The 18,008-nt window shown below is 43.4% G+C and overlaps 1 protein-coding gene across 2 annotated transcripts in view; it reads left to right on the top strand.

Annotated features, from left to right (window-relative positions):
• Positions 1-9,018, top strand: part of DDAH1 (dimethylarginine dimethylaminohydrolase 1) — a 92,100-nt gene extending 83,082 nt beyond the window's left edge. For both annotated transcript variants that reach the window (XM_045027393.1, XM_045027396.1), the window contains exons 5-6: positions 3,753-3,896; positions 4,670-9,018. In XM_045027393.1, the coding sequence (XP_044883328.1) occupies positions 3,753-3,896; positions 4,670-4,786 (261 nt within the window). In that variant the 3' untranslated portion in view covers positions 4,787-9,018. The remainder of the gene's footprint in view (positions 1-3,752; positions 3,897-4,669) is intronic.
• The last annotated feature ends 8,990 nt before the right edge of the window (positions 9,019-18,008 follow it).

Genomic DNA, 18,008 nt, shown 5'->3' with positions numbered 1-18,008 from the left:
GGAGCGCTGGTTTCCATACCCGCCTCACTGGAAAAGGGAGGCAGGGGGGAATGGTAACACTTTCCCAGCATCATCCATTCTAGGCACCAGAATGAGCAACCGCTCCCAGTAGATTGCACAAATCCCCATAATAAGAATGTCTGTCTTCTTTCTTCTATGCTTAACAGCAGTGAAATCGTTAAAAACATTGACATTTAAATTGTCTTTATTGGATATCAGAGCTAACACCTCACTGAGATTAAAGGGAAGACTCCCCCTCACAGAGCTATTGTTTCAGGCCTTCTGCAGACTCAGGCAGACATGACCACACCATTGCTTCCCACTTTTGTACTTTTACTTGTACGTTTTTATACAAACGCATACTTTTCTCTTTAAATAAAAGCTGAGATTTAGGTGAACAAGGTGGATGCCTAAAAGCTACAGTATCTTGTCAACAAGATGACAACCACTTTAATGGCGTTTTAAGTAGTAATGCAGTCCACTCTGGAATGAGTGAGCAGAGTATAGTAAGAAAGAATGAGACTAGAGAGAAGCCAGGTACGTTTTGCAGAGGGGAAAGACACACTCCTTCCAGATCTTAAATCATTTGTAAATGTGATCTTTCACGCCATCTTAAAAAGGTGGGGATAAGGGGTTAATTTGTACACTAGAATGTATGCATCTCCAAAGGGCCCGTACCTAACAGAGCACATTATTATGTTGTCCTTCATAGGAACTAGCTAACTAAAATAATTCTCCCCTTCACTGCTGGATTCTTAGATGCTTGCTCTTGTTATTTCTGTTAGTCCCACTCTCCTTTTCTTCTCTTGGTTAGGATTAACACAGTTACTACTTCTGTAATATTTTGTCTTAGAGGAATCCATCCAAAATGTCCTTTTGTTTAGTCTCCAATGCATCTGCCATGTGTCTGTTGTTGTTACAGAGTAGGGTCTTCCCTCTCATTGAAGTTATTGTGCAATATTCATTATTTTCTATCTGAAGCCCTTTACGCAGTAAAAGAAGTCAAAAGAATACCGTATGAATGGTTTCTGCATCATTCTGTATTAAATACCGTTTTGCAACTTCTAAAGCAAATGTTCTGCAATGAATCACAGTATGTTCCCAAGAAGTGAACTATTGCTACAACACAATTACAATACCAGGGTTCTCTTTGCTTTTCCTCCAAGAATGGAAGAACACCAGTGTCTTAAACCCTGCTGTATCCAGGCACTGGTCCTTCCTGTACTGATACCAATAGTGCAATGCAGGCCTAGTAAAGAATATACTGCTTTAAATAGGGTCTATAACAGGGGTCAGCAACCTTTCAGAAGTGCTGTGCCGAGTCTTCATTTATTCACTCTGGATTTAAGGTTTTGCGTGCCAGTAACACATTTTAATGTTTTTAGAAGGTCTCTTTCTATAAGTCTATAATATATAACTAAACTATTGTTGTGTATATAAAGTAAATAAGGTTTTTTAAACGTTTAAGAAGCTTCATTTAAAATTAAATTAAAATGCAGAGCCTCCCGGATTTGCAAGCCACTGCAAATCAGCTTGCATGCTGCCTTCGGCACACATGCCATAGGTTGCCTACCCCTGATCTATAAAGATCAGTTGCAAAGAGGAAAGACAGCTATGGAGTGTGATCTATAAAGGCCTAATCTTCCAGACACCTATTACTTACTACCATGAGCACTGACTACTTGTGATTGTAGGCTCTACACCTGGGAAGTATTTGCAGTTATCAGTGAGAGTTTAAAAAACAGATGAGGGCAACTTAAATACAAGCAAGTTAAGATCAAAAATAGGAAAACAAAGACAATGACATCAAGAATAAAAATGCAGCCAGTGCAATAAAAGTGCTGTTTATTCCAACAAAACCTGTTAGCTCTTTTATGGAGGTAGATGGGACCTTGGAAATTCAGAAGAATTTCCTATCTGATGAAGAAACAAGAAGTGAGAGTAAGATAAACACTTCCTCCGGAATGCATGACATTCCTTACTTCAGTTTCATATTCTCCACAGGATATGTATGAGTCAGACTACAATGTGAAGAATGTACCCAGACAAAGGAATTATTGGAGGTGTGTGCAAGTATTAGGTGCTTTATTACTTAACAGTGTGCTGTAGATCCTTTCTCTGCTTCACTTCATATGTCATTTTGTACTGACGAGCAGTAGCACGGGTCACCTTATAAATCATTCAGATGTAAATTCATCTAGACCCAATAGACTAAATTGTGCTCTTAGCTACACCGAGGTAATTCTAAAGTCAGTGGGGCTTCTCTGGATTTATACCAGTGCGTCTGAGGGAAGAATATGGCCTAAGTTCTTTGTTCACAGGATCTTGCTGGGAGTAGTTTAAATACAGGGTTTTTCTTCTAAATGCATCACATGATCCCTGGGTATTTGGTGGTTTCTCCTTCATCAGGAGCCAGTAGATCCTGGCCAAAGGGATTGAGATTGTATGGTGGGAGAGCAAGGAAAGGGGTAAAGAGATTTGGGAGTACATACAAAGACACAAAATGCAGTGATTAAGAGGATAACTTATTTAGAATATTTGGGTGTGCTTAAGATTTTTGGGTAAGGCCAGAGTTTGGGGCAGTTTCTTTGGGCCTCATTCATTACTTTGTAACTCTAGTTTTATGTCGGCAAAGCTGGAGTGATGCAGTGGTGAATCTGGCTCATAGTCTTCAAATTGTTTTTTACATGTGTAATGATAGAGACGGGTCTTAAACCAAAACCTTTTGATACAATTTCCCCCCTAAACCCTCTGAGTCTTTGAAATCCCAACTTAGATCCAAATTTTGCATATTCACCCTACATTTATAAGCAGCCAAATCAAAAGTCCTGAGCAATTACTGCCAACTCTACTGTTCTGAAGCATCACTACAGGTATGTCTATGCTACAACTGGGCGCAAGCCTCCCAGCCCAGGTAAACAGACTCACACTAGCAGGGCTTGAGCTAGCTCGCTAAAAACACCAGTGTGGACATAGCCTATGTCTCCACTGGAGCTGCAAGCAGCCTGAGCTCAGATCCAGGGGGTCGGGTGGGCTTGAGAGCCCAAGTTGCTGCCTAAACCACAATGCCCACACTTCTGTTTTTAGCTAGACCCGCTAGCACCACTACCTGGAGTGAAAAGCTCATTCCCAGCTGCAGTGTTGATACCTCCTGTGTGGTTCCCCTGATGAACAAGGAGTTAACCCAGGCTCCGTGGGCAGATGTGCTTATTGGAAGAGCTCAAAGAGGGGGTGTTTGGGAGACAGAAAAAATGTCTTTGGGAAGAATTTGGAGGCTGCAGAACCCATGCTGGGGAGTGCTACTTTTCTGCTTATATTAACTTAATTCACTTCTTTTTATAGACCTTATGAATGGCCAGTTCTTAAGGGGTGCTGAGCACCAGTATCTCCCACTGATGTGAACAAGGAGTTTGGGTATTCAGCACCCATGAAAATCACTGCATGTCCCTTAAGGAGAAAACCCTGCTGACTACGGTTTTGTGGGTGGTGGGGGGAGGTGCCTGCTGAGTCATCCCACCGCTGTACAAGGGTTTTCAAAATTTAGATCTGAGTTTAGGCAGCTTGACTTCATTTCTACTTGATACCAGGAGGTTCTGTACTTGAAGTGCAGACATAAAAAGAAATCTTACTTGTTATGTAGTGAAATTGCTCCTGTGAAACCATAATCAGCTACTTTTTCTAGGTTTGCGTTTGTACATTGATTTTTGGAAAGCTAGTGCACTTCCTCTAAATAGCTTCACTTCTGTCAACAGACCATGCAGCAGATGAGTGACCATCGCTATGACAAACTGACGGTGCCTGATGACGCTGCAGCAAACTGCATATATCTCAACATTCCAGGCAAAGGGCACGTTTTGCTGCACCGAGCCCCTGAGGAATATCCAGAAAGTGCAAAGGTAAAGGGAGAGTTACGAATTAGGGGCTCTTCCCGTGAGGTGCTGAGTGTTCTTGACTCCCATTGCAGTCCAATGGGAGTTGAAAATTGTCAGTACCTCCTGGGATGGGGCCGCAGTACTGTGCACGAATGCACACACATGTAAACACATCAGATGATTATTTCCAGCTCCACTACTGATTTTTGTCTGACCTTAATACTTAATCTCTTTCTCCTCCTGTTGTTCCCTTAGTGTAAAATGGGAATAATTATACTTCCCTCGCTGCATTATTCAGGGAATTCATTCATTAATGTTTGTAAACACTTTGAGATCCTCAGATGGAAAGCAACATATAGATGCAAGTATTACTATTTATTAGCAACAACTGGCTAATCATCAAGGTAATATGGGGAAGAAACAACTGTTATTTCAAGGAAGAAACGATTATCCACAGTGAACCAGTAAGAGAATGAGATACACAATGGGAAGAGTTACTCTTTTTAACTTGCCTAATTCCTAGCAGCACACTGGAAGTGGGGAGAGGGCCGAGGATTTTTCCCCTTTCCTCCTGTGGCCCTTCCGCAATCTTGTATTCTCCCCCAGGGAAAGCAGAATAATCGCAGTTATGATGCTTTTAAGTCTTGAGCACCAAAGCTGGGGTGGGGATGGGATTTGGCAACACGACTTCAAATTTGTAAATTTGTTTCCATTACATTGATTCAATAAATAGTTGGAGGAAATGGAAAGGAATGATGCTAACGTGTAATGGCTTTTTCCTTCTATTTCCTAACCAGGTTTTTGAAAAACTCAAGGACCACATGCTGATCCCTATCGCCAACACAGAAATGGAGAAAGTAGATGGGGCACTCACCTGTTGTTCTGTCCTTATTAATAAAACTTCAGAATTATGAGATATAGAATCCCTCCCTTGTAACTGGCAATAAAGTACATGCAAGGTAGACAAATCTATATCCACCCTTTTCTTGTTTTGATTGACAATCTACTGTACCACTGTGCTACTAAGCCTTGTTTACAAATGTTTTGCTTTGTGTATTTTTATGTCCTGGTAGATGGTATTTAAGGTGTATGTCTGCTTTTGCTGGGATGAATATAGTGCAATGAGCAAGCAAAAGACAACTGTGATAGCTAACCCCTAGCTTTAGTGATTTACATACTCAGTGTGAAAACTACATGGGGGGAAATTAGTTCCTAATCATTTGCTAAGCATCTCCATTGTCTTGACACCTTTCCCATGTGTTTTACCTTTTCTCTCCCTTTCTTTTCTGCCTCATCACCCTTTTTTTCTTCAGTCTTTCCCCTGTCTTCCTCTCCTCATTGTCAGGAATTCGAGATATTGGTAGCTAATGAAGGACATTCCATAGAACCATGAATTTGGGCTTGTGTAGTAAGTAGGCTTTCCTTATGATAGTTGGAACAGTGGGATATTGATTATACTCCTTATTCTGGCCAGTATCGCATGGCTACTTCTGTGTAGAATCATTTACTCCTGGGGGCATTCTGCGCCAACAAAAATGGAAAAATTCTGCTCCAAAAATAGAAAATTTTGTGCACAGTATTTTAAATTCTGCAAAATTCTGCATGTTTTATTTGTCAAAATAACACTACATAATCACACCAGTTTGTTATTTTGGTAATTTACTGTCAGCAAGTATGTCTATAATAATACAGACACACACAAAATTTCCCCCAGGAGTGGTGCATTAAAGAAGCCCCTATGACAACCCAGTTCCTGTTTCTCTGCCACCTTTGCCCCCCAGAGCCCAGCTGCAGGGCCCCCCAGCCAATACACCTGAACCCCCTCCCTCCCCAAGCCCAGCCGTAGGTTCCCCTTAGCCCAGATACTCGCACCCTTCCCCTCAGAGCCCAGCCATGGCCCACACAGCCTGATGCTCAGTCCCAGGCTTGCAGGGAGTTTCCTGTGCGCTGTCCTCTCCTTCCCTCAGCTGGGAACTGCAGCTGTTGGGAACCCTTTAGGTCCCTCCCCCTCCCCTGGGGCAGTGTCTTCTATGTGCAAGCTGTGCTCTGCTGGGTGTTGCGGTCCCTAGCGGTGGCCAGCAGCACTGCAGCCCATTTCTGTGGGGGAAAGGAAATTCTGCATGCACATGAATTTCTGCAAAATTCTGCATTGCACATTGGTACAGAATTCCCCCAGGGGTAGTCTTGATTAGACTCAATTTCAGACTGCAGGTGGCAGCTTGGGAAAGCCTCTCTATACAGGAACATTAAAGAGGTCTGTGTCTCTGATATGCTTGGCTGATGGACAGTCTCCTTTCCTATAAGTCAATCTAGATGTGCCCAGGGGTTCAGACTCCGTCTGGTTACCTTTCTTTCAAATTGGGTGGAATGAAAGAGGCTTGTATGTATGCCATATATCAATCATCTTCTGAAAAGCCTATATTTTTGTGATCAGGTGGACCACAGAAATGAATGTTTTGAGTTACTTGTAGAAACGTTATACTAAAAATATATTTATAAATATCTTTTGTATCTTTTATATGTATTTTCATTTCAGCCTCTACCTATTATGTTCTTTCCTCTTTTGGAGTGAAGTTATTTTTCCCGCTAATCGGTATAGTTCCCGTCTTCTGTAATTATGTAGACAATTTACTAGCAAACCTCAAAACAAAGGAATGGCGGTAGAATTAGCTGAAGGACATTATTCCTGGAGTATGTTCATGAGTAAGGGAAACTTGTTTCCCAGAAGTCAGGCGGCATATGTATTTGATCTGTCCTTGGGGATCTCATTGGAATAATGGCCATCTGATTTTTTTTTTAATTGCATGAATATCTATTGTGGTAGTCAGTTAAAACAAATATATTTGTTGTGGCAAATTCCACAACATGCTTGCCCACTGACTCATACATATTTCACGACAGTAAACTGAATTATAGACAGTAGTATTTACATCAAGCTTGTTAAATCATTTGTAAACTAAGAATGGAGAAATTCCCAAACAGAAGCAGCGGTGGGAATTTTCCGGAAGGCTGACAAATTGTCTGAACACTTTATCAACTTCCTAGTCATTTCTTTCTTTGCCTGCCTGTCTCTCTGTTCCTTTGTCTGAGGTTTTCAGTTTTTTCTGCTTGATACATTTCTGCTTCATCCATCTAAATCTCTCCTTCTGTCCCCCTCCTCCTGTAGTCCCTCCATTTTTCTCCTCATCCCTTTACACTCTCCTCCTTTCTTCCCCTCCATTCATTTGCAAATGCCCCCATTCCACCCAGACCTTTCCTAATGTAACTCTCCCATGTCCTCTCACATAGATGCCAGGAGAGAGGGAACTGATAGACCCACTTTGTTCCCCTAGAATCTGACAAAGCCTGTCTTTTCCCTGCAGATGGAAGGGGGGAGCCTGCAGCAGGAGCTGTATCTCGGGAGGGGTGTTGGAGTGACTCCTCTTCTCTCCTCTTGTCTTACACCAGAGAAGATGAAGGAGTCAGTAGTGGTGGAGGCTGGTGGTTTCTTGTATTCTTTGTCCCCCTGAGAATGGAAGAGGTGGCAAGTAGTTTCCTTCCTCCACTTCCCCCTTTGAAGGGAGGGAGAGTTAGTGGACAGATTGTCCTCTAGAAAAGGTAGGTAGGGATTCATGGCTGAGGTGCCTCTTATTCTCCTGTAGCTGGAAGACCAACAGCACCTGACTGCTGAGAAGGGTGGGAGCCCCAGAAACTTCCTAGTCAGGCATTATTCTTCATGCTACCCCCACCCATGCCCCCGGTCTGGCAAGTCAGGGCAGGTAGGGAGATGGGGCAGTTGGGGGACCTGGGCCAGGGAGAGCAGGAGAACCTCTCCTTCTGCTCTTAGCTTTCTCCTTTACTTTAACCCTGACTCAAGCAAAAGCAAAACAATGTTTTTTGATGCAACATGTATATGGCTAATGAACATCCTGCACATCAAACATCCTTATGAAAATACGTGCATTTTTCAGATGCCTGATGTAGATCATTGTCCATAACTAAAAAAGGAAAATCTCAAACCAAAAATGGAGATGCAACACAATGTGGTAACTGGCTGCACCATGTTAACCCTTTCGTGCCAAAAATAAAGACTACATGCCATGTCATTCCAGTGCAGAAGGTCTAGTGATAAATAGCTGGCACTGAGATTTGAATCTCTAATCAAAATTTTAAATCAAATAATTTAGCTTAGTACAAATGAAGGCACTACAGTGTGTGTGACAGACCTTTTACTCTTTCCCATATGTTGTTTTCCATCATCATAAGTTTAGGAAGATCATGTGATGTGTAAGTTTCCCTTTTGAACAGAATGTGAATAAAGTGTCAGCAAGAACTCATCTCTGTTGATTAGAATGTGCATACATACTGTACCATATGATGATAAACCGCAGCTTCTCCATCCTCACATTTGTGTTTCCTACACAAATATATACTTCTCTAAGTCTTGCACATATAGCACTACAAGAAAGTATTCTGAGGAGTTTTAAGACAAGTGTATCACAGTGATTCCCATGAGAATGGTTCATAGCTCCATATGGAACACCATGTTCAATTTTAAAAATAAAAGTTCAGTGGAATGTAGAACAGTGACATCGTTTTCCCCTCTTATTGACTGCAGTTTTTGAGTGAAATGTGGAAAAATGTGGTATTATTCAGATACATAAGTATTTAATTGCAGTCAAGGTAGAATTATCTTGGTGGTAACCATCAAAATTCATATGGAAACATTTGGAGAAACTTATTTATTGGTTCAGATTGTCTGATTTGATGGATAATTATGGAGATGAACAAGTAAGAGCACTTGAAAAGAATTATACTCTATATAGTGACTGAACAAAATATTATGGACCTCACTTGAATGAATACAAATTTTAGTGGATGTATAATGTAACTTGCATAGAGTTGCATATGAATCATGTTAGTCACTGTTCTATGTTGTACTGTTCTGCAGAACACAAACAGGATGAAAAAATCACCACAGTGTTCAATTCTGTTACACTTGAGAACCTTATTACAGTATATTGTTGCCCACCTTTTGTGCCAAAAACATCATTGCATTTCATAGACTGTTATACTGGAAAATATTTACTTTGATTTTTGTGTCTCTTGCAGTTTCTATACTATGTACCCCCATCACTATGGAATAAAGTGTCAGTTGTACTATGAATTGTGGTTGTCTTATTTTGAGACTGACAGCATTTTTTTGCGATTTTAGTCTATATTATTTCTCTTATGCTACCTTTTTTTATTTCAAATGCTGCTTTATTTCAAATCTTAAAGGTTACTACAGGTCTAGAAATAGTAGACATGTCTGTACTAAAACATTTAAGAAGAAATCATGGTTTAAGGTTAATATTTTAAAAATGTGTGTATAAAAGTGATATTGCCTTAATATTCCAGATACAGTGGTTGCCCTTAAATCTTGGATAACTAAGTAATCAGTAATTGCAGGATTCCCTAGATGGTCCCTATACTATATTAAGTATAGGGAATACTGGTAAAACAGAGGTAAAGTTTATCTAAGGCAAAACTAGAAAGTTTTAAGAGTGACCACTGTGTGCATTCCTTCAGATTAGCCTTCTCTCTTCTTTTTCCTACTCTTTAGGTCAAGATAGCCGATTACACTGTTAATGATGACTCTTCTCTGTTGCCTGGGCATTGATTTCTGGAGGATGTATTTTGTGTCTGGGTCCTTTTTCTTAGAGAGACTGAAAGTTTTATTCCTAAGCTGAATGCTAATGTCTGGGCTTGTTGTATGTACCTGATCTCTGGTGCTCCAGCCCCTGCTGTACCACTTTGCACTGATAGCCTCAGGATGACTGAAATATATTTTATCCATGCAAAGTGACAGTTCAAACAGTTACTTGTGATTTAACTGAATATATGCAAATACGTGCACAGAAGTGCAGTGCCATCTAGTGGCAGTGAGCCCTGCATGAAAATCTTTTAAATTGTTTAATTGTTTTAATTGTCAAAAGCTCAATGTATTGCTGCTTCGAACAGTATTGTAGCAAAACAGCCATATCACTTCCATGTTGTATGACTTAGCTAGTAATGGAACAGCTTTTAGCATATCATAGTCTAGGAGTCCACTCCTCCTCACAGGGGGAAGAGAGGTAGAACTACTCTGGCTCTGAAGGGAAGGTTAGTTGGTCCTGGAAGGTTAGTTAGTCCTAGTCTAAACATAGGGGGGTTTTGTACTGATTTAATTATTATTTGAGTAGTTTCACTATGGGTGCCCCGCTGTAGATGTGTCTGCATCTCTGACTGCAGATTTTAGATATCCGTGTCTGTTCGACCAACACGTGCGCTCTCCCTCCATCGTGCTCTGCCTCGAGGCTAACCAGCACTGCATGAGCAAACCACCCTCAGTTCCTTTTCAACTGCTCCTCGCCTGAGACGGAGCGAATAGCAGTCCGCTTTTCTCTTTTCCTCAGATTGATACAGTTCAGTTTTCTTAGCTCCTATTAGAATTTGTTTTTTTAAGCTTTATAGGCTTTCCATTCATTTTTTTTAAAGGGGAAAAACTTCCTTACCCCTGTTTTTCCCCCTTTCCAGGGATTGCTCCCAGTAAGGGGCATGCCTAGCTCCCCCGGGTTCAAACAGTGCCTCTCCTGCAGGGAGGCAATACCAGTTATGGACGGCACTGCTGCTACATTGTGAGCCTTGCAGAGGTTCACATCCCACACCTTCTGCCCAGCAATTGACGGCTAACTCCCGAAAGAACCAGGAGTTAAAGTTAAAGCTCCTCCTTGTTACTCCTGGGGGGATTCTGTGCCAAAAAATCTGCACCAAAAATTTAAAAATTCTGCACACAATATTTGAAAATTCTGCATATTTTGTCAAAATAACAATATAATCATGCCAATTTCAATTATTTTGGTAATTTATTTCAAAATATCTGTCAGCCAGTATGTCTGTAACAATGCACACCAAAAAAAAAAATTCTGGTAATTTTTTTTTTGACAAATAGATTCCTTACTAGGCATATGAATACAGAACTTTGTCTAATTCATTTAAATTACAATACAGAACTGTATTTCCTGTACCTGTCAGAAGCAGTGCAAAGGCTTGGGGGAGTCAGGGGTAACAGAGGAGCTGAGGGAGAGGGAAGGAGACTGGGAGTGAACCTGGAGGGTATTGGGTGTGTGTGGGAGAAGATTTTTGGAAGAGTGGGGTGGGATTGTTAGGGTTCTATAACCCCAAGGCACAGCAGGTGATCTATTTCCTGTCTTCACAGTCTCTTGTGAGAAGAGTCCCTGAAGAGAGGGACAAGGAGGGTTGGGAGGAAAGTGAAGTGGATAGAGTACCCACTGGAAATGATCTTCAAGACTCATCTGTCAGGAGTTAAGTCTTCACAAATATGGAGGAAAAGAGCGAGGCGACATCCAAAGGGATGTGGAAAGTTTGTAGGTTGCACCTCAGAGGCAAAGATTTTTATTCCTAATATTTCCTGATTTCCCCTCTTTCCCCTCCCCCACCCCCAAAAAAGGGGGTTGGACCCATGATAGATGTAAGAGCATTAAACAAATATGTGAAGGCACACAAAATCAAGACTGTCACTATCAGTGATTATTCCGTCTCTAGAGCTGGGAGCTTGGTTCTCGGCTCTCGACCTCCAGGATGCCTACTTCCATATAAAAGCAGCAAAGAATCCTGTGGCACCTTATAGACTAACAGACATTTTGCAGCATGAGCTTTTGTGGGTGAATACCCACTTCGTCGGATGCATCCGATATCAATCCAGCCATCCCACAGATGATTCCTCAGGTTTACCTTGGGTACAGGACTATTGGGTACAGTACGGTTCAGCCTCTCATCCACACCCAGAGTGTTTGCCAAGGTCTTCTCGGTAGTAGCGGCTCCACTGTGTACTTTGGGGATCATGATTTACCCTTACTTGGATGACTGTCTCCCCAGAGTCTGCTCCTTCAATGCCTTATGGGCTACCCAAAGGACTATGGACATAATCACACAAGTGGGTTTGCAAACCAACACACAGACTTAACAGGGAGGCTATACTACATACGCTTGATGTCCATGTGCTGTAGGTAAATGCTGAAAGCACAGCTAAAACAAAAGGAGGGAACTGCAAGTACCCAAAAAGCATTTTTTTTTAAGGTGAGTATATACTGCACTCAGGGTACATGAGCTTACTGTTTTCCTTTGCCACTATAAATACAATCTATCAAAAATGTAATGACAGTTACAGTGTCCCTGATCACCACCCCAGACAGGCACACCTTCATAACTTGCTGATCTTCCTGGAAGTTAGGAGCCTAAATACCTTTGAGGATCAGTGTGTTAGAGACTAATTACTGAGATTCTGGATCTAGACCTTCCTGTTATGGTGAGTAGTGTGCAAGCCCTGAGTTAGCAAGCAGTTTTTACAGCTCTTTCAGTACAATTCTGAAATGTATACTGTATATAGTTTTTGTGCACATACATAAACACAAAAAAATCATTAAAATGGCTAAATTCTTCCTTCCCTACACCTTTGGAGGTGTGGGTGTGAATTTAACTCAGTTAAAGGCTGTGATAACTTCAGTCTCAATATTCTCTAGACCAGGGGTGGGCAAACTTTTTGGGCTGAGGGCCACATCTGGATGGGGAAATTGTATGCAGGGCCGGGGCAGGGGGTGGGAGTGTGGGAGGGGGTGCGGTGTGCAACAGGGGACTCAGGGCAGGGGGTTGGGGTGCACAGGCTGCAAGGTGCAGCGGGGAGCTCAGGGCAGGGAGGAGGGGTGCAGGGTGTATGAGAGGGCTCAGGTGGTAAGGGGGTAGGGGTGTGGGGTGCAGCGGGGGCTCAGGGCAGGGAGTTGGGGGACAGGGTGCAGGAGGAGTTTGGGCTCCGGGGTGGCAGCAGGGCGCACCGGGGCCAGGGCAGGATCCCTGCACTCCTGCTCTGTCCCCAGCCCTGCGCTGCTCCAGGAAGCGCTGCGGCCCCTGAGGGAGGGGGAGGCGAAGGGCTCTGCATGCACTGTCCTTGCCGCGCCTCCAGGTACCTCCCCCGAAGCTCCCATTGGCCGTGGTTCCCTGTTCCCGGCCAATGGGAGCTGCGGGGGGGAGGGCAGTGCCTGGAGGCAAGGGGCCACAGGGACGTCAGGCTGGCCGCTGCTGAGAGCGGCGCAGGGCCTGCGGGATTGCCCCCTGTGGCTCCGCGGGCCAGATCCAGCCAGCAGGCCGCCGTTTGCCCACCCCTGCTCTAGACCAATGGTTCTCACCCAGGAGTCCAGGGCCCCCTAGCGGGCCTCGAGCAGATTTCACAAGCAGGGCCAGCATTAGATTCCCTGGGGCCCAGGGCAGAAAGCCAAAGCCCCACTGCATGGGGCCGAAGCCCAGGTCCCTGAGCCCCGCCACCTGGGGCTGAAGCTGAAGCCTGAACATAGCTTTGTGGGGGGCCCTGGGGCATGGGGCCCCAGGCAATTGCCCTGCTTGCTACCCCCTAATGCCAGCCCTGGCTTTTATATGCAGAAAACCAGTTATTGTGGCACAGGTGGACCATGGAGTTTTTATAGCATGTTGGGAGAGAGCGGGTGGAGGGCTCAGAAAGAAAAAGGCTGAGAACCTCTGCTCTGGACTGAACTGGTCCCAATTACTTTGTTGATTTGAGGTCCATATTGGAAGCATACTCTTTTCTTTCAGTTGCCTTGACCATTAATTCCAGCACTCTTGTTTATAGGCAAAATTTACTATAATAGACTTTTGTGTATTTCTCTTTTATCTCATTACTGAAGTTCATCCATTTCACTTCATCACATACCAGCCTGCATAACCCCAGAATCCAGCGATCTGAATCTCATTCAGAAATCCCATGGTTTAGAACTGCATCTTTGTCCCCAGGCTGACTTGTTAATAGATGTCAATCAACCTGGATTTAAATATTTTTGATTAAAGTAATTGTGCATAACAGCAACGGCTACAGCATGTTTTAATTTTTCAAAGAAAGCTACACAATATATGCATCTATTCTAAAGGAAGGCTGGGCTTGTGATTCAAGCACAGGACTGGGAGTCCGGAGCTCTGGGGACCGAACTCCAACTCAAGACACTGAGTGACCATGGGCAACTCCCTTAAGCATGCAGAGCTTAGGTGCTCTGAAAACCGAGCCATTTATTTAGGTGCCTAATGTGGATTTAGACATCTATGTTTGAAGATTTTGGGGTCAGCTCCCTAATGTGTAAAATGTGCTAAATAACTTTTGCCTACATCACATCTGTGATGTTTAACCATTGTTTGCAGAGAGCGTTGAGATCTTCTGATTGAAGGCACTAGAGCAGTGTAAAATATTCCAGAGTTTGGAAAATAGCCATGGAGGGGCTCCTGATGAGTTCCCTACTCAAAGCCCCATTATATGGGCTGTTGGGTAAGAGTGGTGAATTCCATCCTTGTGTTTTTAAGCTCCCCAGGGCAGGAACTTTGCCTTCCTACTTATGTATTGGGCACCACACACACCTACAGTACTATATAAATAATAAAATATCTTTTCAATTTTAAATTTGTTTTTATAATTTCTGTGGTGTCTCAAAATTTGTTTTCAGGTACTAAAATCAGTTAAGCCTGATTCATTTATTTTGTAGCAAAATGTAAGAAGTTGTTAAATGGAAACAGTCTGTTACTAGAAAAATAATGCAAAGTATTACATAATTAAATAAGGTGCTTCTAGGATAGTCTGTTGCAAAATGTTATATAAAGCCAGTAGTTCTCTGTATTATGATAGTAATAAGTAATGTTTATTACTGCTTCTTCACAGATGCCCTCCTTTATTTACCTACCAGACATGAAAAAGTCTTCAAAACTGTCATTGTCTTAACACTTTTTTATTAATAAAAATTGTTCATCTGTAATTAGTCTGCAGTAGATAGAAAATTTAAAGTATACCATTGCACTACAATATGTGCAGCACAACTGGTGGTAGCAACGATGCTGATGTAGACAGGCTGCTGCTGATTGCCACTGTTTTAACCATCCTGTGATTCAGACCTCCTCTGAGCAAAGTTAGGAAACATAGTAGTTAAAATGCCAGCTGATCTACTAGCATTTCCAGGAGTGCAGAGGCAACACTGGAATCTAATGCAAAATAATTGTGTAGAAAGAGCCCAAGTGTGAGACAACAGTGACCTCTAGTGGCCACTTCCTTCACTAAAAAGCCATCATTACGTACCTGCACGCATTTCCAAAAGAAACTGTGTAACCTATTGCATCCAAGTCTGAAACATGTTTTTAGACCTATAAAAGCCATCATTAAATTACAGAAACAAAACAAATAAAGCAAATTGTCTATAAAATGAAAGGTCTTTAAGGTGTTTTTCTAATCTGATTTGGCTTTTGTTCCCTTATCTAACTTTACTTTCTGTGTTTTCTCTCTCCCTCTCTGTCATGCTTATTCCCCATCATTATGATCTCCATTTCATTTCTATACCTCTACTCCTGTAATGGTGTGTGATGATCTGGGGAGCCCTATGCACATATTATGAATTCTGATACTGTTATAACCTTAGTAACCTGTTGCTATTAAAATTGCTGTATCATGAATGTCCACCGTTGATGAAAAAGCCTTTCAGTATCCCTCCCAAACCAGGTACAATGATGAATCATGAGAACTCTTTAACCACTTATTCCGAATGAAGCACAATGGGACTAGGAGAAGATACTGCATGCTCTTGTCTGAAGGCAGGGGGAAAGTGCAGTGACTAGAAATTCCCCAAGGATAAAGAGACAGTGGTAACAAAGCAGAAGGTAATTAAAGGAATGTGGGGGAAGACTTGGACAGTGGACGTTTTGGGCAGGATGGCGGAAGGAAAGGGACTAACTGGCCAAGGTTACAGAAGAAAAGCAAGGTGGGTGAGGTAGTATCTTTCACTGGACCAACTTCTGTTGGTGAGAGAGAGCAGCTTTAGTGCTTACACCAAGCTCTTCTTCAGATTCAGGCAGAGTATTTTGGAAGATTGGCATGTAACAGAATTTGTAAGTCTCTCCTTTCAAATGTAAGAATAAGAACTGATCTTGAGAATATCAAGCCATTAAAGGAGTGGAGTTTGGAAACAGGAATCCATTTTCCCTACAAACGATGTGTGCTTCTTAGATTCATTACAATGTCTGACTCTCCCAACCACACCTTGGTCTCTTAATTAGAACTATACAGGCAAACCTTCCTAGCAAAAATCCAGTCTACACTGGTGAAAGAGGGTTTGTTTGGCCAATATTGCTTATACAAATGAAATAAGCTATAACACCAAAATAACTTTTTAACTGTATCTAGACTGGGGTTTTAGCTGGCATAGCAATGCCAGTGAGGAGTATAATTTTTTTCACATTCCTAACCACCATAAACAAGGTCAAACTCCCACAAATCTTTGGGAACCAGCTGCTTAAAACTGAGTTCCAGACCCAAGAAACTGTCTTGGGGGCAGAATCTTCTGACTTGACCTCCGTGGCTGGCTGTGCAGATCTTTAGGGATAACCACTTACAGGTTTGTCTATACTGGAAATTAGCCCTGATTTCAACCATTGTTGTAGCTGCACCAATGTATTTGGCAGTTTCAAGCAAGGAAAAATGCCACCAGGGCAAAGTACAGCTTTCTTTGTATGTCAGAGATGCAGCTACACTGATGCCTGAATTTGGGGGTCTGTTTCCCTTACCCTTTGACACTCCGCCATGCCCAGTCTTTCAGAGCACTGTTTTATTCAAACAAAAATTAGACAAAACATGAAAAAGTAGTTCCTCTGCCCGTGTGCCACAGCTCCCAGAGGCTTTTCTGCCCTGTCTCTCCATTTTGAAAGGAAGAGACACTCTTCCCTTCAAGCTGCCTGCTTCAGAATCTACTGCAAAACCCCAGTTTCCTCTCTCCACTGAATGCTCTCAGTCCTTTACAGATGTCACCCACGTAAATCTGATAATCTGGCAGGGCTGCCTGGCTCAAGGCCCTCTGGCCCTTAAAGGAGCAGATCTCCTTTGATACGCTTCATATAATTCATAATACAGAGTCTAGGTCTCACCTCCCCCTTACCACCACTATATTTCCAATATTTTCTACTGGAACTGGTGTGTATAGTGGCAAGTTTTACTGGAATGTAAAATGCAAAATATGTTGGCAAATGTGACCTGTATTGGGGATGAAAAGTGTCTTGGAATTGCTAACAGAACAAACTCACCTCTTTTTTTTCTTAATTTTTTCTCTCTGCTTCAATTGGGTTTTAGGTTTTCAGGATTATTTTGTCTTTCTTTAGTTAAAAATAAAACAAAGAATGTAGCTCCTTGAAGGGATATTTGTGGTCAACGATGTAGGTCATTCATTCATTTGGTGGTGGGGAGGGGGCGATTTATTTTTTTTTAAACCTGGCCTCAAAGTGCTTATAATCCTGCTTTAAAGAGGCAATATGCTGGAATGGCAGAAGAATGTGGAAAACTCCGCCAGAGTCCAGAACAAATGAAGACCGCTGCTGCCTCCGAATTTCTGCCTCAGTGCACAAGCGATCTCGCTCGGTTCCTCTTTCTCCGTGGCGTGAGAATGTAGCCTCGCATGTTTCTCTGGCTCTGGAATATGAATCAAGCTCGAACCGTTCTCATCGCACAAGGCAGGGAGCTAGTTCTCAAAGCGATTCGGGGCTGCAGGCAAATGACACCCCTGCCCCTTTGCACACGAGGAAATCCTACATCGCCAGAGACGGGATAAGGCGAAGCCAGCGGCTCGCGCTCGGCTCCCCCGCTCGCTGCGGCATCGCAGCGGGACCTGGCGGGGAAGGCGAATGAAGCCGCTCGATTTGCCAGGGGAAGGGGCCTCGCCCGCAATGGAAGGAGACGAGCAGCGCTCCCCTCGCGGCGGTACTTCCCCTCTCCCGAGGCCGGGCGCCGCCCCGTCACCGCGGGCGAGAAGGGGAAATGGAGCCCGCGAAAGGAAATTCTCCCCCAGCCCGCACGGGCCCCGCGGCAGGGACACGGCGGGGGAGGGGGTGAAGCAGCGCGGCAAAGGCGGGGGGGGGGGCTGTGGCACGTGACAAAGGCCGAGGCGAAGGCAGCAGCGGGGGAGGGGGGGTTCTAGAGCCCGGGCACGCAGGGCTGTCTGAGGGGCAGTCGCGCGCAGAGGAGGTAGGGGGAGGGGCGAAAGGCGGCAAACACGCGCTCCTGCGTCGGCGGGCGCATTGAGACGTACGTTT

Source organism: Mauremys mutica, chromosome 8 (assembly GCF_020497125.1).
Source record: "Mauremys mutica isolate MM-2020 ecotype Southern chromosome 8, ASM2049712v1, whole genome shotgun sequence".
NCBI classification, from domain to species: Eukaryota; Metazoa; Chordata; order Testudines; family Geoemydidae; genus Mauremys; species Mauremys mutica.
Note: the sequence above shows the minus strand (reverse complement) of the source record. Positions and strands in the feature narration are given on the sequence as shown.